The sequence below is a fragment of the Lasiodiplodia theobromae genome (genome assembly GCF_012971845.1).
Source record: "Lasiodiplodia theobromae strain AM2As chromosome Unknown scaffold_2, whole genome shotgun sequence".
Taxonomy (NCBI): Eukaryota; Fungi; Ascomycota; class Dothideomycetes; order Botryosphaeriales; family Botryosphaeriaceae; genus Lasiodiplodia; species Lasiodiplodia theobromae.
The window spans coordinates 84,147-111,958 of record NW_023336495.1 but is presented as its reverse complement, the minus strand read 5'-3'; the positions used below and the strand labels follow the sequence as shown (position 1 = coordinate 111,958).

Here is a 27,812-nt window from a genome sequence, read left to right as displayed (position 1 = left end):
GCAAACTTGACCCTCAACCGATCACCCGGCAACACCATGCCCACGAACCTTGCCTCCCAGCTGTGGAACCTCGCCGCAGCGTCTTCTTCCACCGCCAAATGCTGCAGCACGGCCCGCACGACGGCCGACGTGTACATGCCGTGCGTGATGGTGCCGGGCAAGCCGGCGTACGCGGCGAAGACGGGCGCGACGTGGATGGGGTTGGTGTCGGCGGAGAGGCGGGCGTAGCGGGCGTTGGACGGCGGCACCTGGAACTCTTTGGTGCCGTTGTCGTCGTCGATCCAGCCGGGTTCAGTGAGCGGAACCGGGGCGCCGACGGCGGCGGCGGCTTTGCGGGTTAGGTAGTCGAGGACGGGGTCGCCGAGGCAGTCGCGGGCGGTGCAGGAGACGGTGCCGATGCGCGTGGTGGGCGAGTCGGAGAGGTAGACGGCGCCGGTGGTGGAGAGGGTGGCGAGGGTGGTGCGGTCTTTCCAGGTGGTTTCAGATGCGAGGTCGAAGGTGAGGGTGCGGTTGGCGAGCGTGGTGGTGGCGGCAGGGTCGTCCAGCTTCAGCCACGGCTGCGCTTTCAGGACGGCCTCGTCGATGGCGGTGGCCAGGCGCAGCTGGAAGGGCGGGTGCGCGGTGCGCTTGAAGGTGCTGGCGAAGTCGGTGAAGGCGCCCTTGAAGAGGAAGTCGGACGTGACGGCGACGAGCGGGATGCCATCGCGCGAAATCACGGCGCGCACGACGACGGATCTGCCCGATTTCTCGATGGCGACGGCCTGCACCGTCGAAGATGCTGTCACAACATCTCCAACCTTGAGCCTGGCCGAAGACAGGTGCTCGAACTTGTTCGACCGGTGCACCAGGCGCAGGATGTCGCCCTGGACTTCGGGCAGCATCAGCGGCGCCACCAGCGGCTCCCAGGCCAGCACGATGCACAGGTCGAGCGGGACATCGCCTGACGAGGGGATGTTGAGCTCGAGGTCGGGCAACGCCGCGTGCACGCAGTAGGCCAGGTCGCGGACTGCCTGCTCCGAGACGACGCGCTCGGGCCCCGTGAAGGTCGAATGCACCGTCTTGCCCGCGATATCGGTGTTCGGCAGCCAGAGGCGGCGGTAGAAGTCTTTCACGGTGGCGTCGTGCGCCTCCGAGTCGGAGAACAGGCTGCAGTGCTTGCTGGCGGGCATGTAGACGTACTCGAGCGAGTAGTCAATGTCTTCCCCGGCGGAGGAGGGCGCCCACATGGTGGCGCGCACGCGTGGGCCGTAGACGAGGGAGACGCTGCAGAGCGGGCGGCCGGTCGTAGAAGAAGTGATGGAGATGGCTTCGTTGGGCTGGTCCAGGGCCAGCTTCTCGCCGGGCCGCAGCTGCAAGATGCGGTGGAAGGGGTTGGCCGTCCTGACGTGGTCCTGGACGACGTAGCCGTCGGCGAAGAGGCGGTGGATCCAGCCGCTGGTGCGCTCTGCCATGAAGCTGAGCCATTCGTCTGAGGCCGGTGATTGGCCGCTGGTCAGCTGGAAGATCTGTTTGCCAGCCTCTGTGGTGAACTGTACGCCCGGCAGCACCTCTTCAGTGGCGGACGAGGCAGTCTGTTCTTGCTTCTCTGCCAGCGGAATGTCAGCATCATTGGGATAGAACGCCTTCTTCACCATCTCAACCAGGCCTCCAGTGATGCCATCCAGGATCTCCTTGGCGCTCTCATCACCACGCTGCGAGTAGCGCACCGACACAGGACTCTGCAAGATGCACACGCGGCCGGCATCCTGACCAAGAACAGCATCGACGTTCTCCGACTGCCACAGCGAGTCCTTCTTGAAGAAGTACTCAAAGTCCTCGTCGAGGGTCGGGATGAAGTTGACAGGCTTCATGGTGCGCGACTTGCAGCGGCGGACGAACCACCGCGCGTCCTCCGGATGCAGCTTCCGCGTCTCCGCCCCAGGACACCACGCAGCAACAGCACTGGCATCCCTCGTCGCCGCCACCAGCGCCTCGGTATCGCTGCTCGCCGGCAGCTTTGCCGCCTTTGCCTCCGGATTCAGCCTGTCCCGCGCACGCTGCGCCACATCCCTCAGCAGCACCGCGTACGACGGATCAATGAAAGCCTTCCGGTGCGGCAGGTACGTCAACTCGACCAACCTCGCCAACACTCTTGCGTACGTCATATCCGCGACCTCGGCCGCCGGTCCGCTGCCCGCCTCATCCACCGCGAACCACGGCTTCGCGAAATCCGCATTCAAGCGCGGGATCAGCGTATCCCGCATCCTCGCGAGCGCCGCCGCGCGCTGCGCACGGGGGAGACTGAACACGGTCTTATCCAGCTCGGCCCACAGCTTGACGCCGCGCGTGGCCAGCTTGTGAATGGGCTGCCCCATCTCCGACTGCACCGTCAGCACGCCGCCCGCGGGCTTCTCGTACGTCCTGTCCCACTCCGCCTCGTCTTTCAGGCCAGGCGCAGCCACGATCAACTCGCGGCTCTGCGGCGACGTGTGCGCCTCGCGCGCCACCATCATGCGGCTGCCGAGCAGCACGCCGTCGAACGGCATCGCGGCCTGCCTCTCGTACGGCGCTTGCCGCGCCCACTCGCCGCTGAGATACGGGAATGCGCCCTCCGCGTCGCCGAAGCCGCTGCCCGCGACCAGCACGACGTTGCTGCGCTTGCGGATCTCAGCGTACAGGTCTAAGATTGGTTCGTGGAAGTCCTCGTACGAGTGGTGCCCGCCGCCGCGGCCGCCGGTCCACTGCAGCACGACGGGAAACCGCGGGTGCGCGTCGGCGATGGCGAGCACGTCTCTGATCGCGGCGGCCGAGCCCGGCTTGAAGCCGACGTGCTTGAGGCCGAGGGTCGTGATGTAGCCGGACGCGATGTCGGGCGACGGCACGCCAGCGCCGATAGTCAGACCGTCGACGGGGACGCCGCGGCGCTGCAGGTCGGCGAGGAGCGTGATCTGCCAGCGCATGGCTTCGGGCGAGGCGTAGATCAGGTTGACGGTGATGCCGCGCCCGCCGGGGACGGAGGCGGCGGCCTGCTCGATGGCAGAGGCCATGCTGGACGGCTCGAAGTAGCCGCCGCCTGCCATTTCGATGTGGTAGCCCGCGTTCATGACGGCCGCGACGAAGTCCCAGTGCACTGTTGTTGGCGTCATGCCCGCCGTGAAGACGGGCGGCGCGCCGAGGACGCGGCTGAGGCGCGTGTCGAGCTGGACGGCGCCCGTCGTCGCGTCGCGGACCAGCCGCGGCCGGAACTGCTCGCTCCACGATGTGGCGTGCAGCTTGTGCGCCGGCAGCTGCGCGGCGAAGAGGTCGACTTTGGTTGTTTGGGTGGCGTCCGGCGCGGCGAGCGTGGCGGCGTTGACGACGATGACGCCCTGCCCCTGCTTGACCATGTCCACGACGTCGCCGAGCCGCCCGCTGGCCAGCATGACGACGTGCGTGGCGCCGGGCAGTTGCAGCGCCGCTGGCCAGTCGACGGGCTCCAGGGCGATGGCGTCGATGAGCGTGTCGGTGGCGGAGCGGTCCGTCACTGTTCGCAGGTCGCGGCCGTCCTTGCTGTGGTGCACCGGCAGCGCCATGCTGGCCGTCGAAAGGCCGCAGCCAGCCGCCTTCATCCTTTCTTTAACCTTGGCCGCGGCGTCGGCCAAGTACGGGCTGTGAAACGGCGCGCTGATGGGTAGAAAGGACGCTCTGACAACCTTCTTGCGCTTCCGGAACGGCACGCGCGCCTGGTCGACGCCCTCCTCCGCCGCGATCGTCCTGACGTGCAAACACACGCCTCTCAGCGACCGCGCCGGGCCCGACAGCGTAAAATTCTCCGTCGTATTCCGCAGCGCGACGTACACCTGCCCATCCCCGGGCAAGTCCCTATTGCACCTTGCCACCAGCTCCTCCACCTCCTTCCGCCTCAGCCCGCGCACGCTCAGCATCATGCCCGGCCTGCCCTCGCCGGCATCCACGCAGTCCTGCACATCCGCTGCCGCCAGCGCCGACCGCGGCGCCGCCGCGTGGCTCTCGAAGCCGAGCCAGAACAGCAGCCGCACCGCGTCGCGCGCCGCCGCGAAGAACTCGTCCCACGTCCCGCACTGCGCGACGGCCGCGGCGACGACCAAGCCCTGTGAGTGGCCCGTTACGCCGCCGCGCAGGAGGCTGCGCAGCTCGCCGGGGGTCTTGCCGAGCGTTCGGCAGGTGACGGCGTAGTGCGCCAGCCCGACGAGGCCGATGAGCGGGAAGCTGACGGCCGCGCTGGCGAGGAAGGAGGAGTCCGGGACGGCGGACTCGTCGGCGAGCCAGGTGGCGAGGTCGATTTCGCGGCCCGCGTAGAAGCCGTGCGTCGAGGGGTCGCGGGAGAGGGTGGAGAGTTCCGCAGAGGCGACGGTGAGGAGCGGGGTGAGGAGGGGGGAGTAGGTCGAGATGAGGCTGCGCAGCTCGGTGAAGCAGGCGGGGTTCGCGGCGCCTTGGCCGCCGAAGATGAGGTGCAGTTGCTTGGAGCCGGTGGCGGCGGCGGAAACGAGCGCGCTGGGAGTTTGGGTGGGTTGCTTGGAGCAGCGGGAGAGAGCGTCGTAGTAGCTGCGCAGCAGGTCGCGCCCTGCCTGCACGCCGCTTGGTGATGAGAGGGCGAGGGTGTGGATGTCGGTGGTGGAGAGGAATTGGTCTTCGAAGGCGCTCAAGGCGGCAGTGAGAACCGAGGGAGGTACTGAGGACGACTCCAAATACGCAACGAAGCGTAATGCCAGCTCGCCTGGTGATGAGGGCGGCGTGTCGTCACTGGGCAGACTGGCCTGGAAGGCATCGCGATGGCCGATCAGGGAGGCCAGCTGCGTCGAGTCGACTTCGAGGGCGCACTTGATGGTCCCGGAGGTGAGATGCAGGGGGGAAGTCGTGGTAGCCGCCATGGTGTTGTCTGAGGAGTCTGTTGTGGCACAGCCGAGATCCAGACTCATGCAGGCACTAGACATTATCAGTATTTTGCTACCAGTACACATACCTTATCCAGGACGACGGCGATGCAAAGCCGTGGAGGCGGAGGAGTGCTGCCGAGCTCGCCCACGACTTCCGCCGCGCTCGGCCGCCGAGTCCCGAATGCGTAGCCGCCGCCCGCCAACCACACTCGCCGTGCCGACCATTCGAACTTTTGTTAAACAAGCCTCAATCATGCTGCAGCAGTGAGCAACACATCACCTACCACTCTCACATTTTCCCCCGTCATTGCCACCACCATCCCTCCCCGCCATGGCTCCCTCCGGCGACGACAACTCGGCCAAGCCGTACGACGCCGTCATCGCCTCCATCGTCGACTACGCCTACGACTTCGTGCCCGATCGCCCCGAGGCCTGGGCCCGCGCCAAAGCCACGCTGATCGACGCCCTGGGCTGCGCCTGCGAAGGGTTGGCGACCAGTGCCGAACTCGTCCGGCTGGTCGGCCCGCACGTCGGCAGCCCCGCGCAGATCCCCGGCGGCTTCAAGCTGCCCGGCACCTCGTTCCAGCTTGACGTCTACAAGGGCGCGTTCGACATGGGCGCGTCGATCCGCTACCTCGACCACAACGACGCGTTTCCGGGGGCCGAGTGGGGGCATCCGTCCGGTACATCTACCTCCTTCTTCTTTCTCCCTTCCCCCCAATTGGCTGCATGACTGACAACCACCACAGACAACCTCGGCGCCATCCTCAGCGCCTCCTCCATCTTCGCGCGCGCCGAAGGCCTCCCCATCACCATGCGCGACATCCTCACCGCCCTCATCAAAGCCTACGAAATCCAAGGCGTCTTCCAAATCCGCAACGCCTTCAACAAAGTCGGCCTGGACCACGTTATCCTCGTCAAAGTCGCCTCGACCGCCGTCGTCTGCAAGCTCCTCAACCTCCCCCGCGACCAAGCCCTCGCCGCCGTCTCGCACGCCTGGGTCGACGGCCACCCGCTGCGCGCCTACCGGCAAGCCCCCAACACCGGCCCGCGCAAGGGCTGGGCCGCCGGCGACGCGTGCATGCGCGCCGTGCACCTGGCGCTTTTGGCGCGCGCGGGGCAGCCAGGCCTCAAAACGGCGCTGAGCGCGCCGCGCTGGGGCTTCTACGACGTGCTGTTCGGCGGGCGCGAGTTCGACTTCTTCCAGCCGTTCCGCAGCTGGGTGGTCGAGACGGTGCTGTTCAAGGTCAACACGGCCGAGGGCCACGGCATGACGGCGGTCGAGGCGGCGCTGCGGATTGCGGAGGAGATGCGGGCGAAGGGGCTGCGGGCCGAGGATATTGGTGCTGTAAGGGTGCGCACGCAGGAGGCGGGCATGATTATTATTAATAAGAGCGGCCCGCTGCATAATCCGGCTGATCGCGATCACTGTCTCAAGTACATGGTTGCGGTCGTGTTGCTGAAGGGCGCGCAGATCGAGACGGAGGACTACCAGGATGCGTCGCCGTGGGCGAAGGATCCAAGGGTTGAGGAGCTGAGGGCCAAGACGACGATGGTTGAGGATGAGCAGTTTACCAGGGACTACCACAACACCGAGATTAGGAGCTTGACGAATGCGGTGCAGGTCACGATGAAGGATGGGACGGCGCTGGATGATGTTGTGGTCGAGTTTCCGCTTGGCCACTTCCGTCGCCCGGAGTCGGTGCCGCTGGTGTATGAGAAGGCTAGGAGGAATCTTGGGTTGAAGTTGGCGCCCGAGAAGGTGGATGCCGTGCTGAAGCTGGCTGAGGATGATGAGAAGTTCCTTGCTACGCCGGTTAACGATTTCCTAGACATGTTTGTTGTTTAGTTGTTACGCTGCATTATTTCATCAGTATCGTTAGAAAATAGAAAAAAGACCACTTTGCAGTTCCAGAGTCATTTAGCATTCTTCTGTGAGGCTACATTGTTGCGTGTTCGAATAAGACCGAGGCCGGTACATGCACGACGCGTCGCGACAGAAACTCCGCCGAACTCTGGTGATGGTCATTACGGTTCTAGTTCGGGACCGAGACGAATTTCAGAACAGTAGCGATGGAAATTATCATCCGCACCCAACAGCGAAGATGGTTAACGATTGATGGCCTGGAGATTGATGGTGGAACATCGCGGTCGGCGCGAAGGTGGGCGCTCGGGAAGCGACCGGGCCACCTTTCTTCCGGAGGCGCTAGGCTGTTCCAGGAGTAGCGGAGAATGAACGGGAGGGTCGGCGCGAGATCCGGTCACCACCTTTAATCCTGCCGCATCGCTTTGTCCGTCTTCCTGGGTTGCAATACTAATGGTCACCTTCCGTGGCCCTCGATTGCGTTGATGTTTCTCAGGAGGGCTAAAGCGTATGACCGGGCAACTTGGATTTCGAAAGTTCTGATATTGAGCGTCAGGGTACGGAAGTCATGTCACGTGACTCCAGCATCACTCCGTTTATATATTCGACTGGTATCCTGCATGTGAGTATAATTAAGCAACTTACCAATTCCACACTTCTTCACTCCCGATTAATCCTCAGCACAGAGTATCTCAGCACAATATCAATCTGCCAGTATGAAGGGAGAGGTCTCGGTATCTCTCGGTTCGATTCGGATGATATGTGAAGCCTCTGCTCCAAACCCGCGGGAATGGCGGAACTCTTTTCAACAACTTGATTCATAAGCATTTTCGGAGTTCGCATTTCGTAGCTTCCGAATCGGAGCTCGGCTCTCTTAATGGTTGTATATTTAATATTCTCTTCATACCTGCACTCAGTCCTAAAAGAGTCCACACAGATCAGCAACATCTCAAGAGGCGACAAAGAAACAACATTTCTGCTTTCTTTTAATCACCATGTCTCCTAATCCATATTTTATCATCGCGGCCCTGCCTGCCGACGACATGAACCAGACCGACTACGAGATCAAGAAAGTCTTCAACATGGATCCCGAGTACACCCGCACCGAGATAGAGAAGATGAAGCAATCCATGGTAGATGCAGGATTCGACTTCGACTGTACGTTGATCTTCTACAAGGAGGAAAAAGAATTGAACCATCTCGACTGACTTTCTTTTGGCTATGTCAAGTGGTTCTCTGCTCGCTCAAGCTGGGCACCCAACCCGTGATTGACGCTCTGGACAAATGCGAGGACTGCAAGGCCGTCATCCTTGGATATGGCATGCGTGGCCATCCAAGTCCCAAGGTCGCTGTGTTGTTGGAAGAACTTATCGAGCGGGTGAGGCATCATCCTAAAAATGTGAAGATCATGCTCAATTGGGATATCCCTTCGAGCTTGAATGCTGCTAAGAGAGCACTTGGACAAGAGTAAACCAGTCTCCCTGAAATACTTCAAATATCATGTCTGTACCCTAATGACCACTGCCTACGGCTATCTCCTGCTCTCTCATAGACTTCTACAAGAAGGCAGGTGACGTCAATCTATGGGGCTTTGAATGCTGTTTTCGAGAACGTCTCTTACACATTTATATCAACTTCATGGTCGATTATATCCAGAAAAAAACCGTCGACTCGAGCTTGTAGCTTTAAGGAGTTCATTCTATTGTCATTGATGGTATTGATTCGTCTAATAATACACCCAGGCTGTACCTGGCCTTGCAGCTAAAGGCTTGAATAGCTCTCAGTAAAGTCGAATGCGCTCCATCTTCGCGAGTGGCAGCTGTTGTATGAAGTCTACAGCAGCGCCACTGTATCGTAACTCCCTTGGAAAGCCAATACATATGTCTGCTATTCCAAGCCGTTCTGTCCCAATCGGAGTGTCTCCAATCACCAGAATTCTCGTTGTATGTATGAAGAGTGCTTTGAGATTGCGTCTTTCCACTATGCCTTTCTGTATGTCTCCTGCCGAGAACGCAGCGTTTTTCGTGGCCGTGAAGTCATAATCAGTGCCCAAGAGCCGAATACGAGGACCATAAAAGTCGCTTTCGAGCGGGTTATATTCCTTGTCAATCTCCAAAGGGTGCGTCCAACCATTAATATGAAGACACTGTGACACACGTTGTCGGGCTCCAAATGAGGTCACCTTCATAAGGGCCACGAACCCTTCCAACGTCAAAGGCTGTTCGCTTGTTTCCAGGCGTGCTTCGATGTCCATAGAAAAATTCATCCGGCCATCATCCGGCTCCGCAAGATGAGGATATTCAAGACCATCGAAGGAAGGAACTCCTTCCCATCCCGTCCATGACCAGGAGGGCAGATTTTCGCGCCGGGAAACAATAGCTTTTGCACAATGGCGATACTTATCATCATCAATGGCGCGCCACCAATCGAGTGGGAGTCGCGATCTTCTTCCCTCTAATTCGTATGGAAGACCCCATAGATGGTATACTGGAGGTGAGGCATGTTCAAATCTTGCCAAAATTCCCAAGATGCCATTCAAGGCATCTGAGTGATACGTGAGCTTCCTCTTTGAATAACGCTGAATAGCAGTGTATGCCGACCGGATGCTCATGAGATCCTCGTTCAAAGATAGCAGACGGTCCGAGTTGTCCTTCATATCCGGAGGTGGAAACAAAACATAAGAATACTTCCATGTCGAAGCGGGCCACTCTTCGATCATAGATGTCTGGCACTCGAGAAATGCGAGCTCTTCGGTAAAGAACAATATGCGTCTAGAAAGAATGAATTCCTGGTAGGTCCAACCACGTGTATTCCAGACTGCATTTAGTAAAAGCTCGTGTGGAGCTTTATGCATCATGTTGAAGTCGAATCGTCCGATGCGCGCGACAAAATCTCTCTTTGAGTTTCTGGCTGTGATACCTGGGAGTCCGTGGCTTGGATCCTTTCCGGCGGCAGCGACAAGAGTCACCTGAGCTTGGACGTAGATCAATCCCATTTGCTGAATCTGAGCGTGTTTCTCCTCTTGACTGTCTTGGCTGATGCAATATCTGTCGACCCATAGGAATCGAAGGCCCAGCACTAATGTTGCAGCCATGGCATCTGATATCGTCTTTGGTGGGTCGCGGAGATCGCCCGTGGCCTGGGTGCCCCAAACATAGCTGAGGGCGGCGTATTGGCAATCATCGGAAGCTGAAACGACATCTCCGCTCTGGCAGTCGATGACCTTGAGCCCCACCACTCTTTTATGTTTAGGATTAGGTAGGTTGCATGTTTCGTGCGTAGTCAAGCATGTTTGGATATGCCTCTGGAATACAGAAAGATCGATGTGACTTCGCTCCTTGGCCTCCTGGAATGCAGACGCGAACAATGCGGAGGACTCTGGCGGTTCGCGAACGCTTATTCTAAAATCCATCGAGATCCTGAGGACCCGCAAGCGATCATCCTTCGTAGCGAATAGGCCGGAATCTGTTGAGAGGTAGAAGTAGGCGCCGTCATATCGCGGGTATTCTTTGAAGTCGCGACGAGCACACTCGAGAATCTTGCAAAATGGGCAAGAAAGGTCCATGTCTGGGTCGAAAGCCAGCCAGGATAGCAAAACGCTTTCTGTTCGTCCTTCAATGACATCAAGGACGCGCATTGGATATTTATATTCGTTGCATCGTTGACAGAAAGAGGGTCGGTCGATAGTGTATGATTTTGCAGGAGACGTGTTCGATTCCGGGGACTGTGGAGAGTTCTGAGTGAGACCAGCGCCTTCAATAGAAGCAATCGTGGCGCTCAACCGTGAATGAACATTCCCCTCAGCCCGCCTGCGCCAAAGCTGAGACAGCTTTCCATTCATCACGCAGTGTTGAAGATCGGTGCCACCAAGAAGATCCAAGGGAGAAAAATCAGGCAGACGCAAGTATTTATGCTTCTCTGAGTCATATTCCTGAAGCTCTAAGCCTACACCGAGTCAGTCACGGAGCGAGGCTGAGCATCCATCACACAAACAAGGCTGAGGAGCCTCGCCATTTACGCCTTACCCCATACTTCGTGGCGGAGGCGTCCTTTTCTGTGTTACCGTCGGAATTTGGTAAGCTGTTAGGAGCCCAAACCTTTGCCACGCAGTGTTCAGCCTTTTTATTTTGGCGAATTCATCGATGGTATCTGGCTTACTCGGCTAAATATTATTTTATGTATCTAATGGAAAGAAAATTAGTGACAAAACCGTTGAATATTAATGTTCAGCTGCAAATTTATTCCCTCGCTCTAGCCTGCTACGATTCCTGCCCACGACGCAGCGAAATTAGAGAAGATGCGAATTGTGTGTCAATTCCAGCGCTTACTTCGCGTTTATGAACCAGTGATGCCGTGTTTCCTTGAAAGCCTCCCCTCGAAGCAGAGAGATAGGAAGGGCGCCTTATACGCGGTTGATTTGCCTTTTTGAGATGCGTGCCTGCACCATCCTCGGCCATCACGGGATCATTCCCGCCGAGTGCATTCCGGAAGCTTATGATCGACTTGCCACGGCCTTTGCGCAAGGCTTGTATAAGCGGATTAATCAGTTCTTGGCTGCTCGATGTGAAGAGCATCATGGGAAAGAAAGAAGCTAGGAATCCCAGACCTGCTTGCCTAATGCAGACGCGCTACGGCCTCAGAGCAGAGGAAAACTCGCCTACAAGATAAGGGCAGCATTGCCGTTAGATTGTGAAAGAATGATGATAATGATCTGCTGAACGAGCTAAGCTAAATCTAATCGATAAGCAGTTGGGTCGATTGGCAAAGCATGGCCGACGAGATTTTTTCAGCACTATTGATTGTTAGAATTCGTTATGACCAGGTTTCATCCAAGAGTAATAGCCTCCACGCCCTTTCCATGTGCGCCGAAACACGCCCCCTAAGACGTAACCCAGTCAATCCACTCACCTTCTCCCGGAAAAGGAAAGCCTAAATAGAAGGGAAGCAAGGTCGGGGTAGGAGAACTCGTCGTCTAGATGTGAACGTATAAGTCTTAGTTTCACATCCACGTATGGACAATAGCTTCAACTACCTTCGACTTCCTAGACGGCTAAGGAATTCTTCCAATTTAGGGAAAATGGACCAGGAAAAGCGGGCGAAGGGACACTCGGGGGTATTGTTTAGCGGAGTCTGTAGTGTGACGTTGTGGTAGAGTTGGCGAAGCATGTATGCTAAGCCATTGACAATATGCATAACAAAGGGACACATGGCTTGTCGGGGGAAGGCTTCGAAACGAAGACAAACCTGAGCTGGCCGAAAGCAATGTGAAGATCAGGAAGCAGAAGCGGGGCGTTCCGGGGGTCGTTAATTTTTTCCGTTAAGGCTGTATCTCTGGGCAGCGTATAGGACGCCCATAGCGTTTGAACGGAACCAAGACTCCCCATGTTGAGAGAAGAGGTGGGCGGTTTGGTAGGCCTCTCCGCAGGCACTCATGCGACAGGATACGTCGTGTAGCAGTCTACCAGGCAGGAGGTAAGCCATTGGAGGAAGCATCACTCGTAAAGGTCGGGAACAAGACTTAATATTCACGGCTGCTGGGGATGGTCCGGGCATTCAACGATGCGAATTCCTGCGACATCAGCGGTCACACAGCTCATCCCGGCTTCCTTTCAACTTTTTTTTCTTATCTTTTGGACTGAGTCATTAGCGTATGTGAGAAGTTGGCCGAGGCCGAGACTGTCAAATGGACATCGCGTGTTGCGACTGGTGGGCCGTTCCTGCCCCGCACCCATCTCCCTCCAGCCGACATCGCTACGACGCGTGGAGAGCTCCTGCCACGTGTCCGTTTATAATAGGCACACAAGTCTCACATGCTCGACTCTGCCACATCCTTACACAGCCTGATTCAACCTACCTACTGTAACCTGTTAGTCTTGTCTTAGTGATGTTCGCCGCATTAAAGGCTGCTCGGGAAACCTCTGAGTGCATTCTGGTATTCCTCTCAAGCTTGAATGGGTTCTCAGTACTACATAAAAATTGAATGGTGCAACAAGGACTCGCCTTTTTGTTTTCAACTCCAACGAATTACAGCTCTCTCGAAGCCTTAACATTATTTCCACGTATCAAGGCGAGCTTTGGACACAGCCCCCCTGCAGCCACATCCAAAATCGTTTTCCCTGCAACGTAGATACGGCCGAAGCTGACGATTTTAAATCCCACTGACGCGTTCGGTCTGGTTGGTCATCACCACCAGGTTCAAGGATGCAATGACCCATCAACCCACGATGTCGCTCGCGCTGCCAGACGCCGTGCAGGTCAACCTTGACGGCCAACCGAGCACGGGATCCGAGACATCCGTCGCACAATATGGACACAAACCTCTACAACACGTGGACGAAATACGCCTACTGCGTATCAAACCTGGATCCTGGGAGTCCGACCCTCAATGCATACTTTCCCACCATCGAATACCTGATTGCCCGCCGTTCGAGGCTCTCTCTTACGTGTGGGGTAGTGAGGAGAAGCCCTGCAAGATTGGTTGTGGAGAAAGTGAAGCGCTTGCGGTAACAAGGAATTGCTTTACTGCCATCAAACGCCTACAGAGACTCGGTTCGCTGGTTGTCTGGATTGACGCTGTGTGCATTGACCAAGAAAACGACCTCGAACGCGGTCATCAAGTCAAAAACATGCCCGCGATCTACAAAGCCGCGGCAAAGGTTCTTGTCTATCTAGGGGAAGCCGAAGATCACGGAGACGAGGCCATGGAAATCCTACGCTTTTACAAGTGGTTCCAGCCGAGCCACCCGGACATGATGATTCCTCTACGGAAACTGATGCAGCGCTCCTGGTTCGAGCGAATCTGGGTGCTGCAAGAGGTGAACAAAGCATGCTCAGTGGCTGTCATTTGCGGCGATCACGTCATTCCATGGGATCCGTGTTTTCGCCTTCTTGTCAAATGGGGCTCGAAAAGCTTTGTCAGAAACGAAATCCCTTACACTTTACACATGCGGGATCGCGACCGAAATACGTTACAACCCTTGAATCTGTTGGACTTGATGGTGAACACTAGATTTCATCACTGCACGGACCCTCGAGACCGGATTTTCGCTCTTCTTTCTATGAGCTCGGAAGATTCATGCCGCGGAATAGAGCCGGATTATACGGCCACAGTCGAGGAAGTTTACACCAAAGCAGCTAAACATTTCCTAAACCAGATAGGATTGAAACTTCTTGCAATGGTCGATCACGGCCATCGAAACATGTCCAAACTGTCTTCGTGGGTTCCAGACTGGAGCAGACGACCAACATGCACGCCGATCACGGAACTCATCGATCGATATACCAGTTCGGCTCTTGAGAACTACTCAATCGCTCATGGCTCAACCTTGAGAATAGCCGGCAAATCCGTTGGGGCCATAAATGATCTTGGGCAGGTCTTTCAACCAGACAACAGTGGCTGGAACAAAGCTTGCATAGTCGACTGGGGGAAGATTTTCGCTAAATACCATCCTTATGCCGATATCGCGAGCTTAGACCCCGTCCTATACATGTCGGAACTAAACAAATACGATTGGTTGGAAAGTCTCAAAACAGGATTCAGGTGCCTTACCCTGTCAGCCGCACACACGTTACAGAGAATTATGGAAACCGGAAAAGATTTTCAATCCGCGACGAAGATGGCATTCCATTCGCACAATTCAGAACTGTTGTGCATTGACGAATTTCTGAATCGTCTCAACGATTCCCAGTTCGAACGTCATACGGCCCTTGAAATACTACTGGGATGTTCTTCGAAATTCTCTGAGGCTTGTATGGAGCTATTTGAAATGAGATTTCAAACTGTCTCGTATCCTTCAATTATTACCGACCTCAAGGATGAACTCATCTATGAGATTCATCAGTGGGACTTTTATGGAAATCAACCTTCTGATGGTATGCCTCATTTACCTCCCGTTCCTCTCGCTGTGCAAATGCTCAGAGAATTCGGGGAAGGGGTCAGCAAACCAGATTTCTTGGACTCTCTTGGAATCTCGAAACCCCTTATACCTCTGGACTCCCCTGACCATTTGAATTTCCTGAACCATTCAGACTCTTCAACCATTGGGCTCATCAACGCGCCGCGTCCTGAATACAACGAAAACACCCCTCTCTCAGATGTTACCCTTCCTTTGCCGAGGGTACGAAAAAAAAGGCGAGTCGCGAAAAAGGTCATAGACGTTGGAAAACGGATGCGCCAAGCCATCACCTCGCTCATACGGATGCGGTTTTCTCTCGAATTCCCCAGTATGTTCCCATCGGTCAAGCGAATGACGCAACCTATCTCTCCAAACAATGGTCGAAACGGTCCACATTGGGGACCATACGACTTATTCAGAGAAATAATGGACCAAACCTTAAACCGTCTGGAAAAGGGGAAGGTTTTGACAGATCTGAGCCTACAAGAACGCATCGAGCAATTGAATTCTACAAGTGCCAAACGAATCACAGAATGCTGCAAGGGCCGCCGACTGTTTGTGGATGAGAAAATTGCGGGCCTAGTGCCAGCAAGCGCTCAGGCAGGGGATCTGATATATATTCTAAGCGGAGGTGGATTCCCCATTGTACTACGAGAGGTCGATGGGAACTACGTAGTAGTAGGAGCCTGCTATGTAGTTGGCGACATCGATTTTCAGACTGGACCTTATCAAGATCTTGAAATAGTGTAGGATTGTAAGACATATTGGCAGCTGTAGAATTGCATTGGCACAGTATATTCGTTTCTATCAACCCCGGCGCTCCCCACGCCCTATTCCAGTCCGTTCATCTTCATTCTATCTTCTTGTTAAGATCTCCAGTGTAAATCTGGCCTGGGCGCCAGATACGAGCCGTACCCGCTTGTCAAGAAGTCAGTCTGCCGTTCCATCTATGACAGGAAGATCGACTTACACATGGCTTCCTTCCAGTGCGCCAACAAACCTTGCGTTCTCGACATCAATGAGATGGGAAGGATCCACTCCGGCTCGAAGCCCCTGTATATTATCAGTCTCCGAACCCCAATAAAACCAAGAACAACTCACATAGCATTGTACGCCAACGCCGCGAACAAATCCGCATTCGGATTCAGCTTCCTGGACGTAAAATACTCATCCTCACGCGCAATCCGATCCACCTCAAACGCGACCTTCAGCAGCGGATCGCCCTCAATCTCGGCCGTCAACTCCTCCAGCACCTCCTTAATATGCTTGTACCTTGGGTCCGGCACGCGATACACGCGATGCCCGTACCCATACAACCTCTCCTTGCCCGCCTTCACGCGCGCCATCTTCGCCGGAATATTCTCCACCGACCCGATCTCCTGGATGTTCTTATACGCAACCTCGATCGCGCCGCCGTGCAGCGGGCCGTACAGCGCCGAGGCCGCCGACGCCAGGCACGAGAACGCGTCGGGCAGCGCCGACGCCGTCTGCAGCATGGCCGCCGTCGAGCACGTCATCTCGTGGTCGGCGATGAGCAGCCACAGGCGCTCGAAGTAGCCGACGTAGCGCGGGTTCGGCAGGCCTGTGGCCGCCTCGACGTGGCCCATCATCAGCAGGAAGTTCTCGACGAAGGAGAGGTCCGCGCGCGGCGGCGTGAAGGCGCGGCCCGTCTGGTGGCAGTACGCCGCCGCGGTGATTTGGGATAGGCTCTGCATGGCGCGGATGACTTGCGAGTCGACGAGCGACGCGTTGCCGAGGTAGAGGTTTTTGGCGGCGTGGGCGGGGATGAGGGACATGTCGGATGATTGCACGGCCATGAGGCCGGCGATGATCATGCCGAAGGGCGAGCCGTTGGGGCTGTGTTTGGATGTTAGTGGAAGGGGCTAGGGTGTGGGTATGGGGAGTGGGCGTTATACGGCATGGCACGGATCACGTTGAAGACATGGTCGTCGAGGAGTGGGACGGCGTTGAGGCGGTCTTGCAGCGCCTGCTTCTCTGCTGGGGTGGGCAGCGTGCCGAACCAGAGCAGGTTCGCTGTGTCGACGAAGCCCTTCTTGCTGGCGACGAGGTCGTTGATGTCGTAGCCGCGGTACTGGATCATGCCCTTCAGGCCATCGCTGAGGAAAATGTAAGTCAGCGAAACGGATTGAAGATAGGGCGGTGGGATTTTCACATGAAAGTTATCTTGCTCTCGCTGACGCAGGTGTTGCCGAAGCCAGGATCGAAAATTCTCAACCCCTGTTCGTTTTGGTCTGCGAGATTGGCGGGATCCTCCGGGGCCTTGATCTTCTTGAACTCGGACGCATTGACCGCATTGTGCTTGATGGGAAATGAGAAGGTCTGGCCGGTCCTGTTATCAGTGACGGTGAGCGAATTCTCAGGCACATGGCCGTTGGCGGGAGCAGTGAAGGTGACGGTTGCCATTTTTTCTGTGATTGACGAATCGAGGAGCCGCTCGCTTGTGCCGTTGGATGGATCGAGCGTGACTCTGGGAGATATCTCATATTCAAATGGACCAATCTCTCTGGCGAGCTTGCGGCTGCGGACTCAGGCCGCCTGCCGGGGTGGGTGAGCCGGGCTCCGACGGCGGGTTGCGGCAGCCGGCGGCCGAACACCGAGCGGGCAAACGGAAACACACCAAAGTAGAAGTCCACAGTGAAACAATCAATTTGACAAAAGGGAGTATGAATGCGGTTTGGATGTTGGAATCTGTAGTCTGGTCTTTGACTAGGTCCTCGTCCCTTCTTGTCGATATATACCGACCTGCATCGTTTCTTCCAACTTCAGCACCCTCAAGGAACGAGCTTTCGTTAAACCTTTAGGTGTCAAAGACCATACCGAAGTATTTCCAATGCCTCTGAAATATGACCTGATAGCTCTGCTGACACTAAAAAGGTCAACTCATTCAACCAAGACTTCGTGTTCAAAATGGCAGGCAACGCAGGCACTACGGATAGAGAGCTGGCAAGAACATTGCTTGTCGAGCTTCTCGCGTAAGTATGAAATGAAGTGTAAATCGATAAGGACTAACTGTTTCACAGGTACCAGTTTGCCTTTCCAGTGAGATGGTACGTTAAAGAATTCCTGTTTTCGATACAGAAAAACCAACTGATCAACCGCCAGGATTGAAACACAGGATGAGCTTCTCAAAGAGGCCAACGTACGGCGGATAGTCGAAGTCGGGCCATCCAAAGTGCTCTCAACCATGGCTCAGAAGACATGGAAGAAGAAACTCTCAGCAAAAGACGCACTGAGCTCAACGAACCGCTCATTCCTGTCCTCAGCCGACGACACCTCCTCAATCTACTACAAGTACGAGGGATCGGCCACACCAGAGCCAGCCGCAACACAAGCAGCGCCGGCCGCGGCCGCCCCTGCCTCCACCCCAGCCTCCGCACCCGCAGCAGCAGCCACTCCCGCCCCAGCCCCAGCGGCAGTAGCAGCACCATCCGCACCCGCCGCCATGGTCGACGACACGCCCCTCACCGCCCTCGACGTCGTCGTCGCGCTCAGCGCGCAAAAGCTCAAAAAGGCCTTCGACGAGCTGCCCCTGGACAAGTCCATCCGCGACCTCTGCGCCGGCAAATCGACCCTCCAAAACGAACTCATCGGCGTGCTCGGCGCCGAATTCGACGGCTCCCTCCCCGACGGCGCCGAGGACCTGTCGGCTTCCGCCATCGCCGCCGCTGTCGAAGGCGCGTTTGCTGGTTCCCATGGCAAGCAGCTGGCGGCGCTGGTCGCGCGCCTGCTGTCGGCCAAGATGCCGGCCGGGTTCAACAGCGCAGCCGCGCTGAAGGGGCACTTGGAGGCGTACTGGGGCCTGGGCCCGCAGCGGCAGCTGGCGGTGCTGGGCTTCGCGGTCAGCGTCGAGCCGGCGGCGCGGCTGGCCAGCGTCGAGGCGGCGAAGGCGTTCGTGGACGACGTGGTAAGGCGGTACGGGGCGTATGCTCGCGTCGCGCTGACGCCTGGCGGACAGCAAGGGGGAGGGGGAGCGGCGGAGCAGCACGCGGCGCTGATCGATGCCGCGACACTGGGCGCCATCACGGCGAAGCAGGAGGATTATTTGAGGAGGCAGTACGAGCTGCTGTCCTCGCAGCTCGGCATGGCTGGTGGGGAAGCGGCGAGCCGGGCGCAGCTGGACGAGCTGGAAGAGGTGCGCGAGGCGCTGGCGGCGAGGCTGCAGCGGTGGGGCGAGGAGTTTGACCAGGAGTTCTGGAACGGCATCCAGCCGGCGTTTGATGCCGCGAAGGAGCGGCGGTACCGGTCGGCGTGGAACTGGGCGCGGGAGGACTTGGTGCGCGTGCTGCGGGGAGGTGAGGGCGTGACGGAGGCGCAGAAGATGCATCTGCTTAATCGCTGGGACAGCACGTGCCAGCTCATCGCCCAGTTCTTCGCCAAGGTCGAGCAGCTGGCGCCAGATGATGTGAGCGCGACGGTGGCGCAGGAGCTGCTTGATGCGGCGAAGGAGAGGAAGGAGGGTGCGCCGGTTTTCAGGTACACGGCGAAGCCCGTGGCGCCGCGGTCGACAGTCGATGATGAGGGTATCATCCACTACGAAGAGGTGCCAAGGGAGACTGAGTGCAAGACCTATCCGGAACTCGTTGCCCACGGAGTGCAGGATCCTTCGTCAGGACAGCGCGTCCCGTACGTGCACCTGTGCAAGAACGAAGCCGGCGCGTGGACCTACGACAGCACAACCACGGCAAAGCTGCTGGAAGCTCTTGTCCAGGGAACTACAACTGGGCTAAGCTTTGCAGGGAAGACTGCCTTGGTCACTGGTGCCGGGCCTGGATCCATTGGCGCTGAAGTGGTGCGCGGTCTGATCGCCGGCGGCGCCCGTGTCATCGTCACAACATCCCGTGCCGCCTCCGCCGTGGCCGAGTTCTACAGCACCATGTACCGCGAGCACGGAGCAGCCGGGTCAGACCTGGTGGTGCTGCCATTCAACCAGGGCAGCGCAACGGACGTGGCGGCGCTCGTCTCACACGTCTACAACGAGGCCAGCTACGGCGGCGATCTGGACTTCGTAGTCCCCTTCGCCGCCATCAGCGAGACGGGCCAGGAGATCGACCGCATCGACGGCAAGTCGGAGCTGGCCCACCGCATCATGCTGATCAACGTGCTGCGCATGCTCGGCGCCATCAAGCAGCAGAAGGAAGCGCGCGGCCTCGACACGCACCCGACGACGGTGGTGCTGCCGCTCTCGCCCAACCACGGCACCTTCGGCGGCGACGGCCTGTACGCCGAGTCCAAGCTCGGCCTCGAGACGCTATTCAACCGCTTCCACAGCGAGAACTGGGGCGACTACCTCGCCGTGTGTGGCGCCGTCATCGGCTGGACCCGCGGCACCGGCCTGATGAGCGGGAACAACATGGTCGCCGCGGCCATCGAGGAGCACGGATGCATCACCTTCAACACGCCCGAGATGGCCTTCAACATCCTGGCCTTGCTGAGCCCTGCCGTCCGCGGCCTGTGCGAGCACGCGCCCGTCTACGCGGACCTCAACGGCGGCTTGCAGTTCGTGCCCGACCTGAAGCAGGCTATCGTCGGCGCGAGGAAGCGCATTCTGGATGTGAGTCGCCTGTGTAAGGCGCTCGTTGCCGAACGCAAGCTGCAGGAGCAGGCTCTCCACGGCGCTGTTGCTGCACCGAAGGAAGAGACGACAGTGTCTGATCCCCACGCCACGGTGCAGTTCGGCTATCCCAGTCTTGCCCCCTACGAGGAGGTGCTGGCTGGAGCACCTCGTCTGCAGAACATGATTGACCTCAGCCGCACCGTCGTGGTTGTTGGCTACTCGGAACTGGGCCCGTGGGGAAGCGCGCGTACCAGGTGGGACATGGAGCAAGATGGCAAGCTATCGTGGGCAGGCTATGTTGAGATGGCCTGGCTCATGGGTCTGGTAAGTTTTAATCTCTCTCTCCAGTTGATTGAAGCTAATGATGGTGAAACAGGTACGTTTCTGTGACGGCGAAGTCAAGGGCAAGCCGTATGTGGGCTGGCTCGACGCAGCAACAGGAGAGCCGGTCCGCGACATCGACTTCGAGAAGCGCTACGGCGAGCACATCGACAAGCACGCCGGCATCCGCATCATCGAGCCCGAAGGCCTCTCCGGCTACGACCCCACCTCCAAGGAACTGCTGCACGAAGTCGTCGTCGAGCAGGACCTGCCCGCCTTCGGCGCCGACAAGGCCACCGCGCAGGCATTCAAGAAGCGCCACGGCGACGCTGTCGACATCCGGCCTGCCGACGCCGACTCGTACACGGTGCAGGTCAAGAAGGGGGCGCACTTCCTGGTGCCCAAGGCCGTCAGCTTCGACCGACAGGTGGCGGGCCAGCTGCCGCGCGGCTGGGACCCCAAGCGCTACGGGGTGCCGGACGACATCATCTCACAGGTCGACCCCATCACCATCTACACGCTGTGCTGCGTCAACGAGGCGCTGGTGCACGCGGGCTTCAACGACCCATTCGAGATCTGGCAGCACATCCACGTCTCGGAGCTGGCCAACTGCATCGGCACCGGCTGCGGCAGCCTGCTTGCTCTACGCGCCGTCTACTGCGACCGCTACCTCGACAAAGAGGCCAAGAACGACGTGCTGCAGGAGTCGTTCAGCAACGCCATGGACGCGTGGGCGAACATGCTGCTGCTCTCGTCGGCCGGCCCCATCCGCTCGCCCTCGGGCACCTGTGCCACTGCCCTCGAGTCTCTCGACATCGCCTGTGAAGCCCTGCGCACGGGAGCGGCGAAGATGGCCGTGGTCGGCGGCTCCGACGACTTCCAGGAGGAACTGTCGTACGAGTTCGGCAACATGAAGGCCACCGCCAGCTCCGTGTCTGAGATGGCCCACGGCCGCCTGCCGCGAGAGATGTCACGCCCGATGGCCAGCTCACGCGCTGGATTCGTCGAGTCCGCCGGCTGCGGTGTGCAGATTCTGATGACGGCCGAACTGGCGCTGAAAGTAAGTAGTCACAACCGATTCCCCCCAAGGAAATCCCCCCACCGCTAACACCTCCTCCTCCCCAAACACAGATCGGCGCCCCCATCCACGCCATCGTCGCCCACACGCAAATGTCCGGCGACCGCATCGGCCGCTCCGTCCCCGCGCCGGGCCAGGGCGTGCTAACAGCCGCGCGCGAAGACCCGCGCTCCGCCACCTCCCCGCTGCTCGACCTCGACTACCGCCGGCGCCACCTGGAAGACGACCTCGCCGCCATCCGCGAATGGCGCAAGACCCAACTGCGCCAGGCCTGCACTTCCCACAAACCCGCCTCGTCCTCCATCCGCGCCACCATCGACGCCGCCGCCACCGCAAAGACCCGCGCCGCCCAATCCCTCTGGACCCACGACATCCGCCGCCAGGACCCGGGCATCTCGCCCCTCCGCGCCGCGCTGGCAGCCTGGGGCCTCACGGTCGACGACATCGCGCTCGCGTCCTTCCACGGGACGTCGACGAAAGCCAACGACAAGAACGAGTCCAACGTCGTCAACGCGCAGATGGCGCACCTCGGCCGCACGCCCGGCAACCCGCTGCTCATTGTCGCGCAGAAGTACCTGACCGGCCACCCCAAGGGCGCGGCGGGCGCGTGGATGCTGAACGGGTGTTTGCAGGCCATGGCGTCGGGCGTGGTGCCGGGCAACGGGAATGCGGATGATGTGGATGGGGCGATGAGGGGGTTTGGGCACCTCGTGTATCCCGGGAGGAAGGTGCGGTTGGGGAGGGACGGGGTGAGGGCGTTTATGCTGACGAGTTTTGGGTTCGGGCAGAAGGGGGGCTTGGTGTTGGGGGTCGCGCCGAGGTACTTGTTTGCGGCGGTTGAGAAGAGGGCGTATGAGGAGTACTGCCAGAAGGCGGTGGTGCGCCAGCAGGTGGCGAATCGGCGCCTTGCGGAGGGATTCATCGCGAACGACTTCCTCCGCGTCAAGGCGGCGCCGCCGTGGAAGCCTGAGGACGAGGCGGCTGTGCTGCTGGATCCGCATGCTCGCATTGGCGTTGGCGAGGATGGTGTGCTGGAGTTCGACCCGGCGAACCTGCATGGTGTGGATTCGGATTCCGAGTCTGACATCAGCCCGCTCGATAGCGGGTACAACAGCGACGGCGATGAGGAAGCCTCTGCTGGCCTGTCTCTCGCGGCAGCTGCCAGCCAGATGGTCAAGATGATGGGCCCTGCGGTGCCACCGTGCGCTCTCGGCCCGTCGACGACCGTCGGCATTGATGTCGAGAGCGTGGCGAACATCAACACTGAAGATCCGGTCTTCCTCGCCCGCAACTACACCGAGGGCGAGCTGACCTACTGCAAGGCCTCGCCCGACCCGAACGCCTCGTTGGCAGGCAGGTGGGCGGCGAAGGAAGCTGTGTTCAAGAGCCTGAATGTCTCGTCCAAGGGCGCTGGCGCGGCCATGCGGCAGATTGAGATTGTGAGTGAGGACGGCATTCCGATTGTGAAGGTAAGTCTTGACTTGTCCCCCGGTTTCCCGAATTGTGCTGACGTCTTTTTAGTTGCATGGCGAGGCGAAGAAGGCTTTGGAGATGCAGAATATCAAGGATATTCGGCTGAGCATCTCCCATTCCGACTCTGTGGCCATCGCCATTGCGCTGGCCTCGAGAGAGACGAACTAGAAAATTGGGATCTCGTTTTCTCGCGGGTGTCTGGGTTATCGGTTTTATCAGGAACGGCGTTTCAGAGAGTCTCATGAATGATTAAGTAGACTATAAATTACTCGGTCGGGTACCTCTAGTCCTGTCTCCCAACCGAGAAACATAACCGTCTCGTATAGAATTTAGTAAACGCTCTTCATGTTATCGACCTCGTTACTTCAATCTTCCAGACATCGTGATCAATTCCGCGGAATGACCGGGGAGAAATGGATCTGTCCAGCTAAATTTGTTCTGGTAAAGGATGGTACTGTCAGAGTCTGCTACACGATGCCGACGTCAGGCCGCACCTTTGCCAGTGCCCTGGAAACTAACTTTAATGCTTGCTAGAAAGTCTGCATCTACTCGTAGCTCTCAGCAGAGACTGCCACATATAAAAGCCGCCCTCTTCTTGGACATGGATAAAAAAGCCGTCCCTTCAGCAACCAAGGTGAAGTTCAAAAACGTAAAAGAAAATCCCCTGTATTCTCTCATCGCGCTTTCAACCAATCCATTGGTCATTCAAACATTTTAAGTGCACCTAAAACGTCCTGCCGCCTTGAGGTACTTGTTCCATTGCCGAATGTACGAAGAGAAAAGATCATCACCGGACCTTCTAGCAGCTGGATTGTGACATTTCTTGACATTGTCCTCGAGGTTGGTTTTGAATCGAGAGAAGATCAAGTCTCCGTATTCTTCCCACCTCAGCTTGGCAATTCTGTGAATTGCACCAGACCAGATTGGTATATGTTGGTGAAACGGCAATATGGAATTCCTCACTACCACACGTCCATGTACTACGGGCCATTGTATTTGTCGACCGTTAAAAGTGTTTTCATGCGACTGCTGATTTCCTTGATATTCAGGTTGCTTGCTGGACTCATTAATGCTTTCCGAGTGCACGGTTATGTTACTTGTAACTTTCCGTCGACAATATGTATGGAGGACATACATGAAGGATTACGTGTCAGCCACGGTAGTCGCTGGTAGCCTGCGGAATCTTCAACGGCAATTCGAGCTTGGTTCTTCTGGCCTCATCTAGTGGACTTGCTTTTAAGAGGCTGCACACGTCCGTTCTGACACCTTTGATTTGAAGAGCCGGACCATTCCCAAACCTCTTCCTCTGGAACTATCATCCACGCGGATAGCCAAATGTAATATAGAGCCTTGAATAATCTTGAATGTTGAGTAAATGGCTGTTGTTGTGGGTTGCAAATACTTTGATGTTGCACAATTGGTATGAGAGGACTGCACGGTGCAACGATGTCCGGCCATCAGAGTGTCGACACTGACAGCCAGCACCACTTTCCAATTGATAGCGGATTATCGGGTATGTTTTCCACACGCGCAGCATGGTAATCCGGCGGCAGCAGCGGAGGCTAAAGAAGAATATGGAATTATCCGTGGAGGATGGAGAGGACTAGCAGAAGCGGCACCACCACCACCAGCCAGAAGCGAGGTCACCGTACAAATAAAAAAAAATCAAGGCATAGCACTGCGGAATTCCATGGAGGAAGCCCAGTCTTTCCGGCTTTGGAAGCGGCCCGTCATTAGTTATTAGATATTTTTAGAACTCCGGTGGGCTATTGGTGTGCGCCAGCAGTCGATCCACCGGATCTTTCGCGATGTTTGCCCTTTCAGTGTCTCTTGTCGCCTGATACCCTGCGTCTAATTTGTAGCCAAGTCCCATTAAAGTTAGACTTCAATAGTGTGTTTACAAGGCTGAATACCGGAATTGTAGTTTTCCTTTACCACTGGACGGAGAATCGTTTAAAGTAGTGGACCATTACCTGAGCTGGGGTAAGACATGCAGGGTATATACGAGTGGAAAATCGAACGACGCAAGTGGGGCAACCGAGAGAATAAATCGCGTTTTTGGTAATTGAGCGGCGCGTGACATGTTCTGTTGCCTAAAGCGTCCGGTGACACGCGTACTATTCAAAACAACAATTCATCCAGCCCATGTCATCGCACCATGCTCCTGAGCTCGGTAAATTCCGCTCCCCTGTCCAGGAGCATGCAGCCGTATTGCCACGGCCCATGATAGTTTTAAAAGGACTCGTTCTGCACACAACCGTTTCATCATCACACAATCATGGTTACCTCCTCCGTCCTTACGGCATGTTCGTTGCTGCCGCTCCTTGCAGCTGCGCGAATCAATGTTACCTCGCAACTGTTCGTATTAGCCGGCGAGAGCACAATCAACAACGTCAAGCTCACCTGGAGCCTTATTGACGACGCCGCATCTTACGAAGTACTTCTCCTCTCCGACTCAGGGTCATACGATGTACTGGCAACTGCACCCGGGGATAGCTGGGATATCTACGGTCTCACGGCCAGCCAGACGTACCAGATCCGCGGTGTAAACGGCAGCACTACCATCGACAGCTCAGACGACGTGACTGTCGCCCCTGGATCTACTTTGGCGAGCGATCTAAGCACGTATGACAACACAGTGGCGTCGTCCCTGAGCATCAAAAGCACTCTAGTATCCGGGAGCACCTACTACAAATACAACTACGTCACCGATTCGAACGGCTTCAGTTACTTTCAAATCCAGACCTCCACCGACGGCTACACTTTCACCGGCAACACAACAGCCATCACGCGCGAAACCGTCTGCGCCTCGATCGCCAACGGCTTCTGCAAGCTCGAGTCGATCGCCATCAACCAGCACCCCACCACCAACCAAGTCGTCATCTGGGCGCACTTCGAGAACGCCGCCGACTACACGCTCGGCGAAGTCGCCGTCCTCTACGGCGACCCAGGCGACACGCTCACCTTCGGCGGCGCCTTCCGGCCGGAGGGCGACGACTCGCGCGACCTAGGCTTCTTCGCCGACACCGACGGCAGCGGCTACATCATCACGGCCATCAACACCAACACCAACCTCGGCCTGTACAGCCTCAACGCGGACTGGACCAACGTCACGGCCAAGGTCGCCACCATCCAGCCCGGCGAGAACCGCGAGGCGCCCGCGCTCGTGCGCGACGGCGAGTCGTACTACCTCTTCTCCAGCACGGCCGCGGGGTGGTACCCGTCGCAGGGCAAGTACGTGTCGACGCAGGCGAGCCTGAGCAGCAGCAACGGGACCTGGACCGCGTCGCGCAACGTCGGCAACGTCAACACCTTCGGCGCGCAGTCCGGCGGCGTCTCCCAGATCGGCGACACGTACGTCGAGCGCGCGAACCGGTGGGCGGCGCAGTGGGCGATCCCCGAGGCGAGCAACAGGCAGGTCGTGCTGCCCATCGCATTTGCGGACGGGCTGGCGTCGTACCACTTCTACCGCACGCTGCGGTATAGTGATGATGCGGGAGTTGTGGTGGGAGTGCAGTCAGGCAAGATTCTGAGCGTTGGTAAGACTGCCACCAGTTCGGATGCGTCGACGACGGCTAGCGTGGCAAACGACGGCACGCAGGACGATCCGAGCAACCTTTTCACGCCGGCTGCGGTGCCGTTCTGGTGGCAGGTCGATCTGGGGGATGCGCACAGCCTTACGCAGGTTGATATCACGCCCCGACAGGTCGGTGGGTCCGAGACGTATCTGCAGTACAACGTCACGGGCAGTACTGATGGGGAGAGTTGGACGCTGCTCGTGAATGGGACGGCGAATACGGCTGTTGGGTTCCTGAATGAGGAGGTTACCGATAGTGGTAGCTACAGGTACGTCCGCTTGAATGTGAATAAGGTCATCAACATTCATAATGGGAACGAGGCGGACTGGGCTGCCGGCCTGCACGAGGTGACTGTGTACGGATCATGAGCGGTGAGGGTCTTTCTGGGCATCCGGATTAGTAGTCTACATAGCCAGCTATAATTTTACTCTCCTTCATTCCTCGTACAGCAGCGGCCATCTCGCTGCACTACTTACCAAAGCCTTGAATTAGCTCTCTGCTCCCTGCGATGCCGATGCTTCACGACCATGATCCAACACGGACGCATTAGAACCAGCCCTCAGGATCTCCATCCCCCCCTCTATGACGCCTCACACTAGCTCACCGCCGTAATGGTAGCCATCACAAACCCGAGAAGCAGACTGAACCGTAGGTCAGTCCCCCAGCCGCAGCTGGGCAAGCAAGCCACAATCACTAGCGTGTTTCACACCCCGCCATCCCGCCATAGTTTTCGACTGCTGCAATCTGCAGGAGCGGGACTAGATGTCGAATCTCCTTTTCCTCCAGGTGCAATAAGACATCTCTAATTTTTGTCGTGAGCGTGTGTGTCTATCCTACACACGCATATCCTATTTAGGTTGCGGCGACGGGGAAGCATCGGGTGAAGCGGGAATAATACTAGTGCGGCGGCAGGGTTTCTAGAGCGAATTCTGACGGCACGGGACGGAGACGACGGCGGGCGGTCGCGTGGCCGGAGCGAGGGTCCTGCTTTGGCTGATGGCGGGGCCGCTTGAGCTAGTGCTTGGCTTGCAAGTAAGCCTCTAGCGTCGCGTGGGGTGGCGTGCCGTGTCGTGACGTAAGGGGAAAGTGGTGACGATGCAACAACTTTGGTTTTGATCGCAGAGAGGAATGCGCAAGGTGACCCTGATCGTGTT

General features: G+C 57.6%; 8 protein-coding genes across 8 annotated transcripts; 4 read left to right on the top strand and 4 right to left on the bottom strand.

Moving 5' to 3' along the window:
- Positions 1–21: 21 nt before the first annotated feature.
- On the bottom strand, positions 22–1,451 carry LTHEOB_560 (Fatty acid synthase subunit protein; the record flags this gene model as incomplete). The annotated part of the gene is made up of 2 exons (XM_035514763.1): positions 22–82; positions 136–1,451. The coding sequence occupies 2 exons, from the start codon at positions 1,449–1,451 to the stop codon at positions 22–24; spliced, it is 1,377 nt and encodes a 458-aa protein (XP_035369319.1).
- Positions 1,452–1,492: 41 nt separating this feature from the next.
- LTHEOB_559 (Fatty acid synthase subunit protein) lies at positions 1,493–1,850 on the bottom strand (the record flags this gene model as incomplete). The annotated part of the gene is made up of 2 exons (XM_035514751.1): positions 1,493–1,505; positions 1,564–1,850. The coding sequence occupies 2 exons, from the start codon at positions 1,848–1,850 to the stop codon at positions 1,493–1,495; spliced, it is 300 nt and encodes a 99-aa protein (XP_035369318.1).
- Positions 1,851–2,017: 167 nt separating this feature from the next.
- LTHEOB_558 (Fatty acid synthase beta subunit dehydratase) lies at positions 2,018–4,868 on the bottom strand (the record flags this gene model as incomplete). Its single annotated transcript, XM_035514740.1, has 2 exons — positions 2,018–2,036; positions 2,104–4,868. 2 exons carry the CDS (start codon positions 4,866–4,868, stop codon positions 2,018–2,020), a joined length of 2,784 nt encoding a protein of 927 aa, XP_035369317.1.
- A 337-nt stretch (positions 4,869–5,205) lies between these two features.
- Positions 5,206–6,723, top strand: LTHEOB_557 (2-methylcitrate dehydratase; the record flags this gene model as incomplete). Its single annotated transcript, XM_035514729.1, has 2 exons — positions 5,206–5,557; positions 5,624–6,723. 2 exons carry the CDS (start codon positions 5,206–5,208, stop codon positions 6,721–6,723), a joined length of 1,452 nt encoding a protein of 483 aa, XP_035369316.1.
- Positions 6,724–7,733: 1,010 nt separating this feature from the next.
- Positions 7,734–8,209, top strand: LTHEOB_556 (uncharacterized protein; the record flags this gene model as incomplete). The annotated part of the gene is made up of 2 exons (XM_035514718.1): positions 7,734–7,896; positions 7,968–8,209. 2 exons carry the CDS (start codon positions 7,734–7,736, stop codon positions 8,207–8,209), a joined length of 405 nt encoding a protein of 134 aa, XP_035369315.1.
- Positions 8,210–15,730: 7,521 nt separating this feature from the next.
- On the bottom strand, positions 15,731–17,057 carry LTHEOB_555 (Citrate synthase protein; the record flags this gene model as incomplete). Its single annotated transcript, XM_035514707.1, has 3 exons — positions 15,731–16,490; positions 16,550–16,750; positions 16,807–17,057. The coding sequence occupies 3 exons, from the start codon at positions 17,055–17,057 to the stop codon at positions 15,731–15,733; spliced, it is 1,212 nt and encodes a 403-aa protein (XP_035369314.1).
- A 504-nt stretch (positions 17,058–17,561) lies between these two features.
- On the top strand, positions 17,562–23,248 carry LTHEOB_554 (Fatty acid synthase alpha subunit protein; the record flags this gene model as incomplete). The annotated part of the gene is made up of 9 exons (XM_035514696.1): positions 17,562–17,626; positions 17,675–17,701; positions 17,757–17,793; positions 17,848–18,558; positions 18,610–20,532; positions 20,585–21,589; positions 21,661–22,335; positions 22,396–23,076; positions 23,129–23,248. 9 exons carry the CDS (start codon positions 17,562–17,564, stop codon positions 23,246–23,248), a joined length of 5,244 nt encoding a protein of 1,747 aa, XP_035369313.1.
- Positions 23,249–25,358: 2,110 nt separating this feature from the next.
- Positions 25,359–27,026, top strand: LTHEOB_553 (F5 8 type c domain protein; the record flags this gene model as incomplete). The annotated part of the gene is made up of 1 exon (XM_035514685.1): positions 25,359–27,026. One exon carries the CDS (start codon positions 25,359–25,361, stop codon positions 27,024–27,026), a length of 1,668 nt encoding a protein of 555 aa, XP_035369312.1.
- Between the last annotated feature and the right edge of the window lie 786 nt (positions 27,027–27,812).